We start from the raw sequence: 19,314 nt of genomic DNA on the forward strand, positions 1-19,314 counted from the left end.
TTCCCTGTTCTCAGAAAATAATCTAATAATGAAAAATGAATTTTAAATGTGGTCATTATTTACTTATACCCCTTCCTCTGCTTCCAGCAGACCTGTAGCTGATGACTGTAATAGGCACAGGCAGACTGTATTACAGACTGTAATAGGCACAAGCCTGTTGCTTGTTGATCCTGGAATCACAGCAAGTTAGGGCAGGAGAGGGGCTTGCAGGTCACCCAGCCCGTGCCGCTCATTTTATATATGGGGAAACCAAGGCCCAGAGGGGAGAGAGCATTGTTCAGCAAATATTTATCGTGAGCCTCTATGTACACTGGCGATAGAGCCACAAGCAAGTCAGCCCTGGGTCCTGCCTCATGGAGTGTCTCTTCTCCTGGGGGAGACTGATATTAAACATCAAGTGACACAATGGTTTCATTGCTCCTGTGATGAATGGTACAAGAAATAGCTGCTGGAGCCCACACCTCTCGCTAGTGGCAGATGCAGGACTTGGAGTCAGGCATCCCTGGCACTGGGATAGCAGCCCTCTTACCGAGGCTGCGTCTAAAGCAACGTGATGCCCCTCTCAGGGATGGTTGCCCAGCAAGTCCCAGGAGCTGCCATAGGTCAGGAGGGCTCTCTTGACATCTGGCCTTAGAGAGAGAAAATCGTTGGGCTTGTGGATGCTTCTTGGCAGAAATTAAGTGTTTATTGCCGAGGGTGATAGGGAAAGGAGAGACACCGGGGGAAAAAACCTGGCAGGAATTAAGTGGTTATTGCCCAGGGTGATTGGGGAAGAAGAGACACGTGTGATAAAACCCAAGGGTCTCTGGGTTCAGCCAAATATAGACCCTCCAATGATTTGGTGGCTGGTAAAAATGGGAAAAGATGGGCTTGAATTTGGGGTAGAAACAGGATGAGCCTAAGAACAGGAAGCAGGAGGCGGGGGGCGGTCAGGGCACGGGCTTTGGAATCAGCGCCTCCTAAGTTTGAATCCCAGGCCTACCTCTTTCTAGCTATGTGGCCCCACGTGCGTTTATTGACCTCAATTTCCCCGTATATGAGTCAGGGGCATGGGCACCCCCTCCTGGGGTGATTGTGGGGCCAGTGAGGTAACCCTGCATGTCCAGGGCCTAGCTGAGTGCCCAGCCCTCAGTAGGCACCCAAGGCAAACTTGGGAGTAGTGTGATTTCTCTGAAGAGAAGACAGAAATCTTGGAGCCTGGAGGCACAGGAGCTATGCCTGGATTAGGGGTCACGAGCTAGGGAGACCCTTGGCCCCTGAGTGAGAGCCAGCTGTTCTCTGTACCCTTAAAATGCTGGCTTGCATCCCTGATAGAGAGGGGACAATCCCTACAGAGGGTGGAAGAGAAGCCTAAGACCCTTCCACATCCCGTGATCTGAAAGAGGCCCGCTGGTCCTTGGGGTGCCTCGTACTAGCTCCTGTCCCACCCTTGCTACCCCCCTTAAAAGCCCTCCCCCAGCTCCCCTCAGCCCAGCAGACAAGCTGGCATTTTCATAGGCCCGTCTCTCCTGGCAAAGAGAGAACAACAAGGAAACAATTATGGAAAATAAAACTGGTCGTTTCCGAAATACAGGTTTCTGATCTGACACCGTGGCCTACATAAACGGTGCATTGATTTTTTAAACAAAAGAGAAATGAGAAGAAAGATGTATCACTTGCGGCATTGCCGGGTGGGCTGCTAAGTGGCTGCTGGAGGTGAGCTGTGAGTGGAGCGACCCCGTGACCCCCGCCTTGTCCCTGCCAGAGGCTCTCAGACTCTGTGGACCAGGCCGAGTTCCTAGGCCCTGGCCTCTGTTATTGCTGTGTGTGTGTGTGTGTGTGTGTGTGTGTGTGTGTGTGTGTGTGTGTGTGTGTCTTCATCTCTCCTTCCTTCTCATCTGACACATTTCCCAGGCCCCTACTATGCACCTGGCCTGTATCAAAGTGGCCCCGCCCTCAAGGATGCTCACAATCCAGTGAGGGATGCAGACCTGTAAGGAAATAAGTGCAGAAAAGCCAGGTGGTGGACATCGTGCATTGACTTCACCTGGCAGACCGTCCACCCACCCATGTCTCTGTCCTCCCCAAACCCTTCTTTTTTTGTATGATCATATTTATCTGTGAAATCCTGAAAAAAATGATTAAACTCACAGAAAAAAAATCATGCATCATGCTTGTGGCTCCCAACAGCAGAAAATTGGTGGGAGGAAATACAGGATAAAGGTTGTTCAAAGGTACAAAATTCCAGTTATAAGGTAAATAAATACAAAACAGGTAATGTAAAACAAAAACTCATACGCCACAATAGCAAATAATCAAACTATAATATGGACTAAAGAACTGAATCGACATTTATCCAAAAAAGATACACAAATGACCAATAGATACATGACAAGCTACTCACCATTAAAAAAGATGGAATGTACAAGAAGACCAAAATTAGCACAGCTGTAGGATACTATCAAAGTTGTAAGGCAGTAAATCCTATTCATCACAAGAAGAAAAGGGTTTTTTTGGTAACAATTTCATAATATAGGTAAGTCATATCATTACACTTCAAAATTTGATATCATAAAACAAGAAAAACATTTAAAAGGTAAAAACTAAAAGTGCAAAATTATCAAAGAGGACAAACTACTACTGTTTTACCTTTAGAATTATTTTATTAAATCTTAAATGTACAACAGCTTCTTAACTCTACACACGAAATCGATTTTTTTTAGAAGAATGATGTTATGTCTTATTACACCATGATTCTGGCTAATAGTCTTTCAAAACTTTGAGAAAAATCTTGAAAAAGGTTTCACATGTCACCCCAAACTTTGAAATTTGACATTATCAGAGAAGGGATTCTTCCACACTTTCATAGAGACCACCGGAAAGACACAATTCAAAAGCTAAGAAACTGTTTCAAAAGCATTTTTTATAGTCTTTCCTCCACAGGAAGGTGATGTTCTTACATAATTGAGTCCACTCACAAAATGGCTCTGTGTACCTGCTCTGGTGTCTTCTGCCATATCCCTGCATGACTGAGATAAGAGTTTCCTGAACATTGTTACTTCGAGAACCTAAAGCTCTTCTGTTACCTCTGGGCTCTAATTCTCTATTTATACAGTCAAGCCCATGGCAAGTAAGAAGCTCAGTATCATCTTGTCTGTCCATAACCCCCACTTCCTCCATTGCCTCTTGGACCATAGCTTCCTCCACTGTATGATCCCCCCATGTTCCTGCTACCACTCAGTTTTCCCCTCTTCAGTCATTCGTACTTAGAAGGTTTCGGCTTATAATTCTCCAAATCACTGTAATTTTAAAAAAAAATTTATTTATTTATTTTTGGCTGTGTTGGGTCTTCGTTGCTGCGTGCAGGCTTTCTCTAGTTGCGGCGAGCGGGGGCTACTCTCCGTTGCGGAGCACGGGCTCTAGGCATGTAGGCTTCGGTAGTTGTGGCTTGCGGGCTCTAGAGCGCAGGCTCAGCAGTTGTGACACAAGGACTCCGTTGCTCCACAGCATGTGGGATCCTCCCAGACCAGGGCTCGAACCCGTGTCCCCTGCATTGGCAGCCGGATTCTTAACCACTGTGCCACCAGGGAAGCCCCAATCACTGTAATTTTGACTTCCATAATTCCTTCTTCCATAGTTTTCATAACCAGCTCTGGAGCTCCCATCCTGGTTGCCATATCCACCACCATATCCTCCGCGCCCTCCTCCATGCCCAGGGCTAATCCCCAAGTTGCCACCTCCAGGTCCTCCTCCAGACCCATGATAGCCATCCCCAAATGTATGTCCTCTTCCGTATCCGTCAGATCCTTCTGTAAATTTCCTTCCTCCAAAGTTTCCTGCTCCAAACTTTCCACCACCACCATGAAAATATACAAAACCCGCGTTTCTTCCTCTTCCACTTCTAGAACATGGGCCTTCTTGCATTTCTTGTCTAGACAAGGCCTTTCTTACTTCTGCATGATGACCATTAACGGTATGATTTTTCTGCAACACAATCTTATCCACGGGATCGTGGTCATCAAAAGCAACAAACCCGGGCTTCCCTGGTGGCTCAGTGGTTGAGAATCTGCCTGCCAATGCAGGGGACACGGGTTCGAGCCCTGGTCTGGGAAGATCCCACATGCCGCGGAGTAACTAGGCCCGTGAGCCACAACTACTGAGCCTGCGCGTCTGGAGCCTGTGCTCTACAACAAGAGAGGCCGCGACAGTGAGAGGCCCGCGCACCGCGATGAAGAGTGGCCCCCACTCGCCGCAACTAGAGAAAGCCCTCGCACAGAAACGAAGACCCAACACAGCCAAAAATAAATATAAAAATAAATAAATAAATAAATAAATAAAACTTGTAAAAAAAAAAAAAAGCAACAAACCCAAAGCCTCTTTTCTTGCCTGACTGCCCATCAGTAATTATTTCGATGACATTGATTTTTCCATATATCTCAAAGTAATCTCTAAGATGATGTTCCTCAGTATCTTCTGCAATCCTACCAACAAACAGCCTCTTCACAGTGACAAGAGCCCGCGGCTTTCCATAGTCCTCTCTTGGGACAGCACGTTTGGGCGTAACCGTTTTCCCATCAATGGAATGAGGTCTGGCAGCCATGACAGCATCAACCTCAGCCATGGATGAAAACGTGACAAAACCAAATCTTCTTGGTTTTTGGCTTACAGGGTCCCGTATTAACACACAGTCTGTGAGATATCCCCATTGCTGGCAGTGGTTCCACAGACTTTCTTCTGTGGCTTCAGAGCTCAAGCCACCAATAAAGAGTTTACGGAATTGTTCCTTTTCTCTCTTATTCCTCTCCAAAGGAACAGATTTTGAAGTTTTCTTCATCATGGGCTTACTAGCTTCAGCCATTTCCCCGAAACTCAGGGGGATGAGGGAGATCTCAGGGCACTAACAGGAACCGAACTGGCCCCTGCGCTATGGTGCGAACACAAATCTGATCGGTCCTGACCCTGCTCCAGGAAAACAGCTCTAGGATCACCTCCACGGGGACCTGGCGCTGCTGCCTCTGGAGCCACTGCTGCCCTTGAATCAACCTTGAGCAACTTTCAATTTTTCAGAATAGGTTGATTGGTGAAACAGGTCAATACGGGTTCCCCCATTCCCAAGAGCTGTCCTGTGACCCACTCCTGAGATGTAGACAGACTGTAGCTTGCTGGAAATAGCAGTCCTCCCCAAACCTTTGTGTAACAGGCTTGGGTCCAGAAATCTGTTTTTTTATTTTGTAAATAAGTCTGCAGGTAACTTTGTTGCACCCCCAGATTTGGGAACCTGGGCTCTAATAAGTCATGAGTCTGTGGTCCAAGTCGGTCGAGGACGTTGTGGGGACACGAAGGGGAGAATCAGAGAAGGCTTCATGGAGGAGGTGATCTTTGTGTTGATTCCTGACAGCTGAGTGTGTATTATCTAAATGGACGGAGGATTTGTATGAATGTGGTGGGGGCTCTACAAAATGAAGGAACATCTTGGGCAAAGCTATGGGGGTGTGAAACAGCTTTCTTCAGGAACAAAGGAGCCAAAGTGGATGGCAGTGGCTGGAGAGCTGAGCTCCAGCAACTGCTGTTACAGTCCATCTCATGCCTTTGTGAGCTCTGTGGGGCCTTGTGGAACCAAGCTGAGAGCCCAGTCAGGCAGGGGTGGTTTTCCCTGGCCTGAGTGAGCCTTGGGTTTCACTGGGCTCTGAGGCCAGACCCTCAATCTGCACAGGAAAGTTACACTTTTTATCTTTTTGAACCTGAGCTGTCAACCCCTTCTCGTGGTGGGTGCAGCGAAAGGGCAGCAGCTTACGGCCGGCTTCCCGGTCCTCCAACAAGGATCGGGGCAGCTGGGCCCAACTGTCAGGAGTTTCACGGTGAAACCCTGATGGCTTGTGGGCAGTAGTGGTTTTGGATGGTCTCCTGGAGGCCCCCAGAGTCTCAGTTATTTGGGGAAAATCAGACATCCGGGAGTCAGGTTCTCACTCTCTCCCTCACCCATCCATGCCCACCTAGAGCATAATTACGAATATTAAATCATTTAATAGATGGGTTAGCATAATGCCTGGTGTATAGTGAGTGCTCAATAAATGTTAGCTATTATGATTTTTTTACTCATTCATTCGCTCTGCTTTTAGTCATTCATTTACCCACTACTCATTCATTCATTCATTCACCCCAATTCACTCATTAATTCAGCACAAATTCATTGTACATCTTGCCTTCATCTGTGCTGGGCCTGCCTTAGCCCAAACCCCTCCTGTGATGGGTGCTCCCAAAACTTAACATCGGTCAACATAGATCTGGGAATTCAAACACACTCCCGTTTACCTGTGATCACGAATACCTTTAATGACAGCAGTGCCTCTCACCCAAACAAGTGACAACAGATGTCCCCTTGGGGACCCCTTGCAGCCTTCAGCCACATTTGACCATCTCTCTCCCAAATGGCCAAATGGTGCTGAGTGTCTCTACCTTGGCACCAAGCTTTACTGAACACCAGCTAGATGCCTGAATCTGGAGCCCACAGATGGCTGTGGCAGGGGCAAAGCGGAAGATGAATCTGGAGCCCACAGGTGGCTGTGGCAGGGGCAAAGTGGAAGATGAATCTGGAGCCCACAGGTGGCTGTGGCAGGGGCAAAGTGGAAGATGAATCTGGAGCCCACAGGTGGCTGTGGCAGGGGCAAAGTGGAAGATGAATCTGGAGCCCACAGGTGGCTGTGGCAGGGGCAAAGTGGAAGATGAAGGGAACTATTTCTTAGGGAATTGGCAGTGAGGATTCGGAGCCGTGCATAGCCTTTAATTATTTATTCATGTATCTCTCTGCCTCTTCCAAGACTTGGAAAACACTAATGACAGCATCAGAAGGTGTTGGTTAAGTGTCAAAGCAGTGACTCCTAAAGGAGCTTGGAGGAGGGAGACAACTCAGGGCAGGAGGGCAGGGTGGGCTTCCTGGAGGAGGAGTCCATCCAGTGGCGAGAATGACCCGAGCAAGGATGTGTGGCCCAGTGTGTTCTTGCAGGGAAGCTGAGGGAGATGGGGTGGCCCCGGGGAGCGGAGCAGGCCTGCCTGCCCTAGTCAGGGAAGAGCAGGAAGCCGGAGAAGACACTGTCGGAGCCCTCGGTGCCCACCATGCCATTGTAGTCGTTGACCGCCAGCCACACCTGCTCGCCCACTTGCATCCGCAGCAGCACACTGCCTGAGCTGACCTGCTTGGTGTTGGACATGTGGTCACAGAAGGTGGTCACCTTGACACCGCTGCGGTACAGCTGCACACACAGGTTGGCCGTGTGTGACGTGTGGTAGGCAAAGTAGTAGAGGCCGGGAACTTTGCAGGTGAACTTGCCAGTGTTCGTGTTGTAATCCCCCTGTGGGTTTGTGATGACTGAGTTGAACTTGACCAGGCTGTTGGGCGCTGGGAACTGGACTGTCTGCCGTGTGACAGTGAATACTGACTGGTGATTCTGCTTGTACCTGCCCTCATCGCCTGGGTCCCCAGGGGGTCCCATGTTGCCAGGAGCCCCTGGAATCCCAGGGGTTCCCATGGGACCATTTTTCCCAGGATAGCCAGGTGTGCCAGGATCTCCCTTCTGACCCTTTGGTCCTCGTGTCCCAGGGATAGCTGGGATTCCTGGGGAGAGAGCAGGTGGGAAGGAAGTGATGGGGCAGGGGACAGGGAAGAGGGAGAGGGTTATCCTCCAGGGGACATGCCACCAGGGTTTGGTCTCTGGACTCTCTTTCCCCCAGAGGGTGGCCTATTCACCTGGGTGCAGTGGGCAGGGAGAAGAGGGGAGAGAGACCCTGGTTCAAATCCTGCCTCCCCATGGTCTTGCCCTCTGACCTTGGCTGCAGCACGGCCCCGTCTCTTGGCCTCAGTTTCCATGTTTGTGATGGAGAGGAGGGTAGGACCAGCCAGCTCAAGAGGTGACAGAGCTGGGCTGCATCTCAGAGAGCATGCCAGAGGCCACGACTGTCAGCCCACGGACAGCATGCGGCCTCAGATAACTCCTCACCTAAAAGTCTAGGTTCTTAGTTTTTCTTGACAAAAATCAGAAGATCGGTCAGAGGCAGGTTTCCTGGAAAGGTCCTAAAACTTAAGCTTTGGGCCCCATTTACTTGCACTGGCCCTTTCAAGACCCTTTGCATAATTTTACATTTATAATTTTTTCAACTTTTTATGTTGAAATAATTACAGATTCACAGGATGTTGCAAAAAAATAAAAGGACAAGGGGGCTTCCCTGGTGGCGCAGTGGTTGAGAGTCCGCCTGCTGATGCAGGGGACACGGGTTCGTGCCCTGGTCCGGGAAGATCCCACGTGCCACGGAGCGGCTAAGCCCGTGAGCCGTGGCCTCTGAGCCTGCGCGTCCGGAGCCTGTGCTCCGCAAAGGGAGAGGCCACAGCAGTGAGAGGCCCGCGTAACGCAAAAAAAAAAAAAAAGGACAAGGAAGTCTCATGTACCCTTTACCTAGTTGTCCCCAATCTTACATAACTACAGTACGAAATCAAAACCAAGAAATTAACCTTTGTAGGACCCACAGAGCTTCACTTTTACATGCATTATTTGTGTGGTTATAGTTGCAAAACAATTTTGTAGCGCGTGTAGATTTGTGAAACCTCCCCCCGTCCCCGCATCAAATTCTGTATTACTTTTCTTAAAGAGGATCCTCAACGTTTTATAAGATTCAGAGCCCCACAAAACCTGTTTCCATTTCTGAGCTGGAACCACCCAGGCCCAGGCCAGCTTAGCACATGGGATCCACCGAATGGAGCCACAGAGGCTGCCTTTCCCCAGCTCCCCCAGCCCCACTCAGCCCAATTCAGCCCCTCTGACAACTGGCCTGTTTCAACTTACTTCATGTTACATATGAGGAAACTGAGGCCAGAAACTTGCCCAAGGCCATGCAGCTGGTAGGAGGTGGAGTCAGGACTCACAGTCAAGTCTGGCTAGTCCCAGTCAGTGTCTGACTCTTGTTACCGCCTTAGTTATCCGAGCCCCTATGAGCTTCTTGTCCCCTTGTCCAAACCATACTCATCTTTTAGGGCCTGGCTCCAGTCTCCTCTTCCAGGAAGCCCTCTCTGACTACCCCTGCTGGCCCTCGTGGCTGCTTCCTCCTCCGACTTCCTTTGGGGTGGGTGTCTGTGCAGACCTACTGTGACGGATCTTCTGCGGCTTGTGAGCCTTTTAGATCCCAGGGTTAGGAGTGGAGAATCAGAGCCCAGCAGACCTAAGCGTCAGGCCACGTGATCCCGGGCAGGTGATCTCCCCTCCCAGAGCCTCTGTTTGCCCAGTTGAGATAAGGGCATAATAGAACGGATCCCACAGAGCTGCTGGCAGAGTGGGGTGGGAGAATGGCCGTGCCGGGCACCTCACAGGCAGTGCTCAGTAATGGCAGGTCTCGGTGACGGCTGTCAGCTACGTTAAGCAGGGCTGTGTCTCATGCTTCAGGTTAACTTCCAGAAACCAACTGGGAGTGGGGGACATGGCAGTGGGGAGGGGGCCTGAGAGGCAGTGCAGGGTAGCAGTTAAGGGCGTGGCCTTGGAAGTTGGACAGGATTCCAGTGTGTGACTTGGGACAAGTTGCTCAATCTCTCTGAACCTCAGCTTTGACATTTGTAAAATGGGAGTAAATCGTTTCTTCAAAGGATTTTGGCCTCAGTTTTCTCATTTGTAAAATAGAGTTAATTTTATCTACGTCACGAGATGAATATATGTAGAGCACTTGGAACAATACCTGGCACAAATTAGGAGCTAAAAATTGGTGTCCGGGACTTCCCTAGTGACGCAGTGGTGGGGAATCCACCTGCCAGTGCAGGGGACACGGGTTGGATCCCTGGTCTGGGAAGATCCCACATGCTGTGGAGCAACTAAGCCCGTGTGTCACAACTACTGAAGCCCGCGAGCCTAGAGCCCGTGCTGTGCAACAAGAGAAGCCACTGCAATGAGAAGCCCGTGCACCTCAACAAAGAGTAGCCCCTGCTCTCTGCAACTAGAGAAAGCCCGCGCACAGCAACGAAGACCCAAAGCAGCCAAAAATAAATAAATAAATAAATAAATAAATAAATAAATAAATAAATAAATTTATATATTAAAAAATTGGTGTCCATCAGCCATCCCACACAGCGAGATGGCCAGAGGCAGCTGTGAAATACAGGGTCCTGGAAAAATGGCAGACCTGGGGGCTTCATTTGACTCCCCCTGAATTGGAGAATTCCTTCTGGAATGTTGGTACAATCCCACTCTATTGCCAGGAGGGAAGATGACAGTGGGAAATTCCTAAGGACATTCCCCTCCGCTGGCCTCCCTTGCCCAGTGCCTCTGCCACCCCTGTCACCTCCGCCCAGCCGCACCCCAGCCTCCCCCATGGCCACTCTGGACACATTCCACCCCAGATGTGCACCTACTTTCAGACAAGTCACCAGCAGACTCCAGTTCTCACCCAACACCAGTGCCCGTTCATGTCCTCAACCCTTTTCACTCGTGCTAGGGCTTGCCCGTGAATCTCCAACAGAAGATTCTGTGACTGTGATCCTGACTCCTTACTCCCTACCCCTCCAACTACCCAGAATCCTAGGGAGTGAAGGGAGCACACATCTCTGATAAAAACAAAGATGACAACAGCAGTAACAGCCATAGCCCACACTTAACTGATACCTACCATGTGCTAGTACTGTTTTATATTTAATTTTATTAATCATCACAGCACCCCTGTGCAGTAGGTACTATCATCTCCCCATTTTACAGATGAGGAAACTGAGGCACTGGGAGGTTATATAACTTGTGCAAGTTCACACAGTGGGAAGTGGTGGGGCTGGGACTTGAACCCTGGCCACCTGGGCATTGTATACAGTCACTGGGGTCCATGTTGCAGGGCAAGTCGTGGAGGGGTTGGAATAAAATAGTAGCAGAGCGTTTTAGAGTTTGCCAAAGGCTTTTACCTGGATCATCTTCTGTGATCCTCCCTGCCACCTTCTAGGGCAGGTGCTCTTGTTCTCTTCCTGTTATCAGATGGGGAAACTGGGGAGGCCGGAGGCCTGGGCTCTGAGGGGGAGAGGGGATAGACCTGCCACAAGAGTTAAGACTCTGTCCTGGGAGCAGGCATGGCCGGAGGGACCACACTACTCGCCATCAAGCAGCTGTCCACCTTCCCCAGAGTCAGCCTCAGATGGACACTTCTGACTCCTGCCCCCAGGTGACCCCTCCTCAGCAGGCCAGCAGACTCACCTGGTTCACCCTTGGGCCCTGGCAATCCGTCATGCCCATCCTTCCCTGGGGCCCCGGGCAGGCCCGGCATCCCGGCGATCCCATAGCAGTCTGTGCCAGCTTGGCCCCCAGGCAGCAGTGCCAGCAAGAGTAGCAGCAGGTTTGGTACAAGCGGGGGCCAGGAGCTGGACCCCATGTCCATTTGGGGGAGGAGCTGGATGGGGAGAGAGCTGAGTTGTCCCCCAGCCCCTGGCATGCCCTCCTCACCCTCTGTCTCCCCAGGGGCCGTCCTTCTCAGCCCTCAGGAGCTGACCTCCCTCCCCCGGCCCCTCGCCCCTTGGGACCGCACAATGGATGGGGAAGGGGGCCTCTTCAAGCTCAGGCCCCGGCTTAGCGGAGATGGGGACCCTCCTTCCTCTCACAAATCAGGCTGTCCCTGGGGCCACGTTTCAGGAAGCGGCAGCGGGGAAAAGCTGCCATTTGCCCTCACCTGGACAGGTGGGAGGTTTCTGGTCTGGTCACAGAGATGTCCTCAGATCTGCTTCCCCTCTCCAAGGCAGGAGGACACCGTGTCAGTGTGGACACAGCAAGAAGGGCCTGGGCCGACTGTGCTGTCCCCTCCCCTCCTCTCGCCAATACCACATCCCCTTTCCCATAATTTTTCCTGACTCAATACTTTCTCTTGGGTGCTGAGCCAGGCTGACCGCACTGATGTCCCTGTGTCCCTCCACCTCCAGGTCATGAGTATCTGAAATGAGGAAATGTCCACTGCCCCGGCTCTGCTGAATGGTGCCTATGTGTGTGTGTGCGTGTAAACAACAGCCGCCTGGGCAGACTTCCCCTAGAGTCAAGTTCAGCCCAGCTAATGCCCATCCCCGTTTGTTGCCATTTACTGTGCCTGTGACCCCGTTGTTTCACAAGATCCCGAGGGGGAAGTTATAATTCCCCCTGTACAGATGAGGAAACTGAGGCTGAGGAAAGTGAAAACCCTTGCCCAAAGTCACTTAGTGAATGGTTTCTTGGGTCCAAAGCCTTGTTCTGACCCCTCCGCTTAGCTGCCCGCAGAAACAAGCCTCACATGCACTTGTGAGGTGACAGGTCTTATTCTAGAGACTTCCATATGCCCCCTCCCTTTTGCCTTACTTGGGGGTGGACATCCAGGGCAAACTTTGACAGCAGGCAGCCTGCTGTGGCTGACAGATTCCTCTGGCTACAAAGTCAGCGGCCTTGGGTTCTCCTTCCAGCGCTGCCACTCCCTGGCCCCGAGGCCTTCAGCAAACCACTGGCCCCTAGGTCTCAGTCATCCCATCTGTATACTGGGTGGTAGCGGAGGACCAGGCTTTGCATGTTGGTGCCTCTTCCTTTGCTGGGGCCCCTGATGATCCCACCTTCCCTGTCAGCACCCCCTCCCTCACCTCCATCCCTGGCCTCTCATCTCAGAGCCTATTATGGCTAGTGAGGGGTTGCCAGTAGAGGCCAGGCTGGCAGAGCTGAGAGAGGCCCCTCCTCTCTTTCTTCTCCTCACATGAGATTCCAGAGAGGAAGGAGGTGATGGGCAGTGGAGGGTTCCAACCCTGATTCCACTCCTGCCACCCATGTGAGTGAGTGGTTTGATCTCCCCGAGCACTGATTTCTCCTCTGTAAATGAGGGTTTCCAGTAGCTTCCATGCAGGGCAGTGCTAATGCATACACAGTGCATAGCCCTGTGCCAGCCATGAGCAGAGTTCCAAGCCCTGCCCCTGCTTTGCTGGGTGACCCTCAGGGCCTCAGTCTCCCCAGCTGGCTCTCCACCCTCTGGCACAGGGCTGCAGAGTGTGCAACAAGAGTAACAACATGAATGTACTTGTCCCTGGAATTCCCAGGCGGGTGGAAGGCTGGAGAGAGCAGAAATGATGGACATGGCATTATGGGGTGTGGGGGACCCGGCCGATGGCACCCAGGCCTCTCTCCCATCTTCAGTCCTCACCTCCTTCGTGCCTGGGTCCGGCTTCTCCAGCAGGTGGCAGCCTCAGCCCGCGCTCAGTCCGCCCCTGCCCCGCCCGCCTGGGTTGCGGCTGGGTCCCCTCCTTCCAGAGGGGCAAGTGATTTGCCTCTGCAAAGAAGGGTGGGTATGGGTGGAATTTAGGGTGAGAAGCAGCGGGGCATTCCCTGCACCCGCCATTTCTATAGCCTGGCCTCTCCAGCTTCTTATGGGCCCTCTACCCATGACATTGTCTTTGAGCCCCGTTGCAATGAAAGAAGCCCTTCACTTTGGGGTCAGGAAGACCTGGTTCAAATTCAAGTCCTGCCACTTTCTGGCAGTGTGACCTTCGGTAGATGTCTCCTTTCTGTGAGCCTCAGGGTCCTCATCGATTTTGCTGGGATTAAATGCATCCATGGTTATAAAATGTCCAGCACACAGTAGGTGCTCACAGATCTGTTTCTCTTCCCAGTCCGTGGGCGTGTGTGTTCTGGGTGGGCAGGGGGCTGAGGAGTCAAGAACTGCTCTGGGGCTGCAGAGCTTTACTCTCTTCTTCCTGATCCCCCGAAGGCTGTTGATGGGCCCGGGCTCCCCCTCCAAGTGGGTCTTGAGTGTGTGGCGAAGGTGGGCGTGGAGGTTGTGGGTGTGTGAGGACTTGGAGAACACAGGCGTTTCTAAGGCACATGCATGTCAGAGGGAGAGGAGGGTGTGTGCTCCTTCGTGTTAGGGGTGTGTCTGGAACACGTGTGTGTGAGAGCACTTCTGATGGTTGATGGCGGCATGTGGGTGTACGAGGCGGGTGTGCACGGGTATGACGCATGTGTATCCTTGAGTGCGTCTGTGGGTCTGGAGGCGTAAGTAGTGCGTCCAGGGGTGCAGCCGGTGGGTCGCAGCGAGTGGGCGTCTGGGTGAGGAGTAGACGAGTCTTGGTCCAGGAATGTAGGTCCACGTGCATCTTGGGAGGTGTGTGTGCAGGTGTGATGTGTATTCTTGTGCATGTGTGTGCATACATGAATGTGTGCAGCACAAAGGTAAAATCGGCTTCCTTTGGGAAAAAGCACAGGACGCTGGACATTTTCAGGACTGAACTTCTGGTCGCCTTACTTTTCTCACATACGAAGGGCATAGTGGGGCTTTTTGCTTCTGAGCAGCACCCAGACAGGCTAAGTGGGACCCTGGGAATGCACCACAAACATTCCAGACCCTCCCAGTCCGCAGCCCAGGTGGGATACCCAGCAGGCAACAGCCCCAGCCTCTGTGCCTGCCGGGGTAGAAGCCCAGCGCTGGCCTCGGGGAACCTGGCTTCAGGAAGACCTCTGGATGCCCGTGGATCTGCCTTTCTGGTTGAGCGTTGGAAATGACAGGTGTCAATTGTCAGGCGTGTGTCTGTGGAGGCTGGCTAGGGTAGTAGGTAGACACACAGGCTTGGGTGTCAGTAAGACTTGGAGTCAAACCCCAGCTTCTCCCCTTACACACTAACCTTGGGCTTTAAGTTTGTCCCAGACCCCTAGCCTCAGTTTCATTATCTGTAAAATAAGGTCATAATACCCACCTCAGAACTCAACTGTAAAGATTAAACAAAATATAATTAAGGCTAAAACATATGTGTAACCCTTACTATGCACGAGGCACTCCTCTGTAATTTTCATATATTAAGTCAGTTAATCCTCCCAACAACCCTTTGAGGAAGGTGCCATCAGTATTCCCACTTTACAGATAAGGAAACTGAGATTCACTGAAGTAACATAAAATGCACATAACTGGACAACTAGTAAGTAAAATGGTGGCCCAGGATTTGAGGCCAGGCCGATGAGGCTCCCAGGACCTGCTAAATATTTGTTGTAAAATATTAAATGCAGGCCTGGCCTGTAAGCACTCAATAATTGTTGTCATTCTTAAGCCTCCCTCCCAATGGCCAGGGTAGCAACTGCACTTCAAGCTCAGCACACATGGACTCAGGTATTTATTCCAGGGAGAGTTCTAAGAAATGATCTTCCTTCAGGCAGCTAAAGCAACAGAACCCCGACTTTACAGAGCAGGGCATAGACACCAGAAAGGTGGAGTGAGCGGGCCAGGGTCACACATCAGGAAGCGGAGGCCACGGTGGGGAGGGGCTCAGGTGGATGGGAAGATGAGGAAGCCGCTAAATACGCTGTCAGCCTCTGAACCCTGGTAAATGCGGCCCTTATTGGGGTCTTTTTCGATCCAGACCTGGTCTCCCCGCTGGAGCTGGAACACCGTACCCCCAGACACCACCTGGAAGAGTCCTTTGCTGTTGGTGTCACAGAAGCCCAAGGAACGCTGGACTTGGCCCCTCCCAAAGGACACGATAGACAGGCAGATGTCCCACTTGGACACCACCTGGAAGGTAAAGTAGTAGTGGCCCGGCACAGCGCAGATGAACCGGCCCGAGTGGCTCTGGTATGGGCTCTCCTGGTTGGTGATGACCGTGTCAAAGATGACCACGTTGCCGCCCATCGGAGGGTTCCGTCTCACGGCCGAGAAGGCCGGCTGCGGCTGGTTCTGGATGTTTCCTGGGTTGCCTTTGATGCCCTTCAACCCTGGGAGGCCAGGGGGCCCCAGGGGGCCGCTGGGCCCTGGGTAGCCCATTCTGCCAGGTTTTCCAGGGGGCCCAGGCTCTCCCCGGTCTCCTTTAAGGCCACGGACGCCGGTCTGGATACCAGCGGCCCCTGTGGGGAGAAAGGCCAGATTGGGAGTGAGAGTCCCAATTGGTCTAGCGTCCTCCAGACCTCAGGGAGGTGGCTGGGACCCCGGACGGCTGTGGGATAGAGGATAGGGGGAGTGTCTGGGCCTTCAAGACATTGATTCTGACTGGCTGTGCGTGACCTTGGGCACTTGTCTCAACCTCCCTGAGCCTCAGCTTCTTTATCCGTAAAATGGAGAGAAATGTGAGCAGGCACTTGGGAGTGTCAGGTTCTGGGAAAAGCAGTCCACTGGCTTCACTGTACTCCTGCCCACAGCCGTGCACTCCACACTCTCCCCAGGGCACTGACCTTGACTTTGTCAGATTCACAGACCACATGTAGGATGCCTGTGTGCAGATTGTTTGCAAATGCCTATGCAGATCTTTGTGGTCTGCTATGGACTGGGAGGCTCAGGGCGATTACATGAGACTTTCCTTTCCTGCTCTGGTCGTGCCCTCCTCCCTTTCCCTTCACCCTTAGCCTTTTTTCTAGAACATGAGAGTTTCTGAAGCCTGAAGGGGCAGGGAAGGGGGAAGCAGGGACAGAGTTGTGGGGAAGCTGGAAGCAAAAAAGATAGTTGCCATGAATTGATCCCTCTCAATGTGCTAGGTGGGGTTATTTCTCCATTTTACAGATGAGGAAACTGAGTCTCAGAGAGGATCAGTAAGTCGCTCAAGGTCACACAGCAAGACAAGGGCTCCTGAGTCTAAAGCCAAGGGCATTAATCTTTCTGGTAACTGAACAAAGACCAAGGACTGAGCACAGCTTTGGGACCTTTCATATTCATTGCTTGCAGTGACCCACTGTCCAGAGGAGGAAGGTGAGGCCAAAGAAAGAGGACCTGGGCAGGAAAGGGGATACAGAGAGGCCACTGGGGCCTGTGGACATGGCTTTGGAAGAAGGCTAGGCCCCCCTCAGCCCCTGGGACCAAGTGCAGACTGGAGAGGCTTCGTGTGTGGGCCCAGGTGGACTCCTGTTTCTCAGTGCCAACCTGAGCCTCCACCCTGGTGGCCAGGCGAAGCCCAGGGATGAGGGGCTGGGGTCCAGAGGGAGGGCTTACCCTGCTCCCCTCGCTCCCCCTTGAGGCCTGGCCGTCCGGGTCGGCCGGGTATTCCTGCGGCCCCGTCCCTCCCATCCTGTGCTCGGCAAATGTCCTGGGTCACCGAAGAGGCCAGGGATATGGCCAGCACACCGATCACCAGCCAGCCCCAGGGGGCTTCCATGGTGTCACTGTGGAGACATGGGCAGGGCCTGGGCAGGTTGGACATCACACACTCATGCACACCCAACACCCACACTTGAAACCCCCAACCCCGCCCAATTCTATCTATCTATATATATCATCTTCCCGACCATCGCACACACACCCCCTCGAGGGCCTTCAATGTCCACCCTCCATCCAGCTCCAGGGACCCCAAACATACACAAAGAACCACAAACTCACACAGATACACACATGCAACTGAACATACCCATATAGTTACACACTCAGACACACAAACACAGCTTTTCGCTCACGTACCTACACGACCCACCCTCCTGGACACACAAACTGACACCCAAACTGACATGCCCCCCCCCCCGCTCACCTGGACACACACAGTCATACAATCCTACAGGTGACTGAACAAATATTTATTGAGTGCCTGCTCCCTGTTTAATTTACACCCTCTCACCCAGATGGCAGAGCTGTGCATACACACCAGAATTCACAAACACCTGACACACACATCTGCTCCCTCCTCCACACACTCGGCCCCTTTCAGCACCCACTGGAGGGCAGAGGGCTGACTGCCACCCGCTATCCCTTTGTGGGACCCCTCTGCTGGGCTCTGACACCCCCAGCCTTTTCCCAGCTTCTTGTGTTTTGTGGTGGGGGGCAGAACCCAGGAACTTTGGTTACAGCTCATGGGTCTGTCACTACCTCCCCCCTCCCCCAAGCCCCTGGAGTTAAGGTCCCCCCACTCACTCATTCTGGGTCCTAGATCAGGGTCCCCCCCGCACACCCCCCACCACCACCGCCACCGCAACACTGTCCTGGCATAGAACCAGCCAGCAGAGCTCTCCCTCCTTCCCTGCCCGGTCCAGCCTCCTGGGCCACACCCCCTGGTTCCCTGAACTTAACAGCTCCCTCCCTGTCAAGCGCTGGCCTCACCTGCGTCTTGTCGTCGACAATGGATACTCCCGTCCTTCGCCCAGGGACCCCTGTGGGACACCAAGCAGGGCGGTGCTGGCCTGTGGCCAACTTTCACATCCCTTCCCACTTCCCCTTCTCCTTCCCTGAAACTACCCCCAGTGTTGCCCTAGGGCCACGGGCCTGCGAGGGACATTTTGAGCAGACCTCAGCAAGACTGAGACATGGGACATCCTACCCCAGCCACAGATGGTGTGGGGACGGGGACAGCAAGGCGGGAGTCTGCCGGGGGGGCCGTGGTGGGGATACTGGGCAGGGCTGTGAGACCCATAGAGGCCTAGAACATCAGGGCAGAAGGAACCTTTACAAAATCAGTAACTTGTAAGACTTTCATGATTATGAAAGCAGCATGTATTCATTGCCAAAGCTTGGAAATACAGAAATACAGAAGAAAGAAGAACAGTGCAGCAGTAATGGGAAGCTCAGTAATCAGCTTCCTAGACCTGCCACTTCCTAGCTGCATGTCCTTGGAAAGATACTTAACCTCCTGGCGTCTCAGTTTGTTTGTTCGTAAATTGGAAACAATAGGTTCTACCTTGTCGAATATTATAAAGTTTTAATGACATAATACATATACAAAACAGTGGACACACGGTGACCACTTAATAATTAGCTTTTATCAACATTTAAAAATCAGCGACAAAAGCCCATCTAGAGAATTGCTGTTAACATTTGGATGGATCGTCTAGCCTTACTTACTCTCACTGACGGGGTGCTCACTAGCTGTCAGCACAGCTCACTTTGTCATTGACACCTTGGACCCGCAGAATGTTTTTCTTTAGATTGAGTGATTCTGTCTCCTCCAGACTGGAGACCAATGTGTTCAGGCCTGGGCTGACCATGTCTTTCTGTCTCTTCCCATGACCATGATTTTTGACGTTGTTGTTGTTCTGTTTTGCTTTCCAGAGGGAGGAGGAGAGGAAGAGGAGGTGGAGGAGAGGGAGGCCTATGGTACCCGGGCAGGTGGAGACAGTCTAGGGCCAGGGTTTTCAAGCCTTTGGGACTCCTTTCTCATTTGCAATCTTGTGTGACATACAATATATATTCAACAAATCTAGACGGGCATATGCTCTGGTTTAAGGGTGGGGACCCAGAGCTCCTCCTGCCAGCCCCTCTACTGCTCCCCAGGATTCAGGGGCTTAGGGGAACTAGAATTTCTCTATGACCTTGGGCAAGCCACATCACTTTTCCAGACCTCAGTTTCTTTATCTGTAAAATGGGGATGATACAGTCCCCTCGGTGAGCTGCCGAGGGATTATATGAATATATGAGGAAGTTTATACTGTCAAACAC

The 19,314-nt window shown here is 52.0% G+C and overlaps 2 protein-coding genes across 2 annotated transcripts; both read right to left on the reverse strand.

Annotated features, from left to right (window-relative positions):
• Positions 1-6,758: 6,758 nt before the first annotated feature.
• C1QC (complement C1q C chain) lies at positions 6,759-11,774 on the reverse strand. The gene is made up of 3 exons (XM_007459200.1): positions 11,653-11,774; positions 11,184-11,376; positions 6,759-7,591 (listed from the first exon to the last, which is right to left on the reverse strand). The coding sequence occupies exons 2-3, from the start codon at positions 11,362-11,364 to the stop codon at positions 7,035-7,037; spliced, it is 738 nt and encodes a 245-aa protein (XP_007459262.1). The 5' UTR covers positions 11,365-11,376; positions 11,653-11,774; the 3' UTR covers positions 6,759-7,034.
• A 3,463-nt stretch (positions 11,775-15,237) lies between these two features.
• Positions 15,238-17,050, reverse strand: C1QA (complement C1q A chain). Its single transcript, XM_007459201.1, has 2 exons — positions 16,888-17,050; positions 15,238-15,812 (listed from the first exon to the last, which is right to left on the reverse strand). The coding sequence occupies exons 1-2, from the start codon at positions 17,048-17,050 to the stop codon at positions 15,238-15,240; spliced, it is 738 nt and encodes a 245-aa protein (XP_007459263.1).
• Between the last annotated feature and the right edge of the window lie 2,264 nt (positions 17,051-19,314).

This window comes from Lipotes vexillifer, unplaced genomic scaffold (assembly GCF_000442215.2).
Source record: "Lipotes vexillifer unplaced genomic scaffold, Lipotes_vexillifer_v1.1 scaffold496, whole genome shotgun sequence".
Lineage (NCBI taxonomy): Eukaryota > Metazoa > Chordata > Mammalia > Artiodactyla > Lipotidae > Lipotes > Lipotes vexillifer.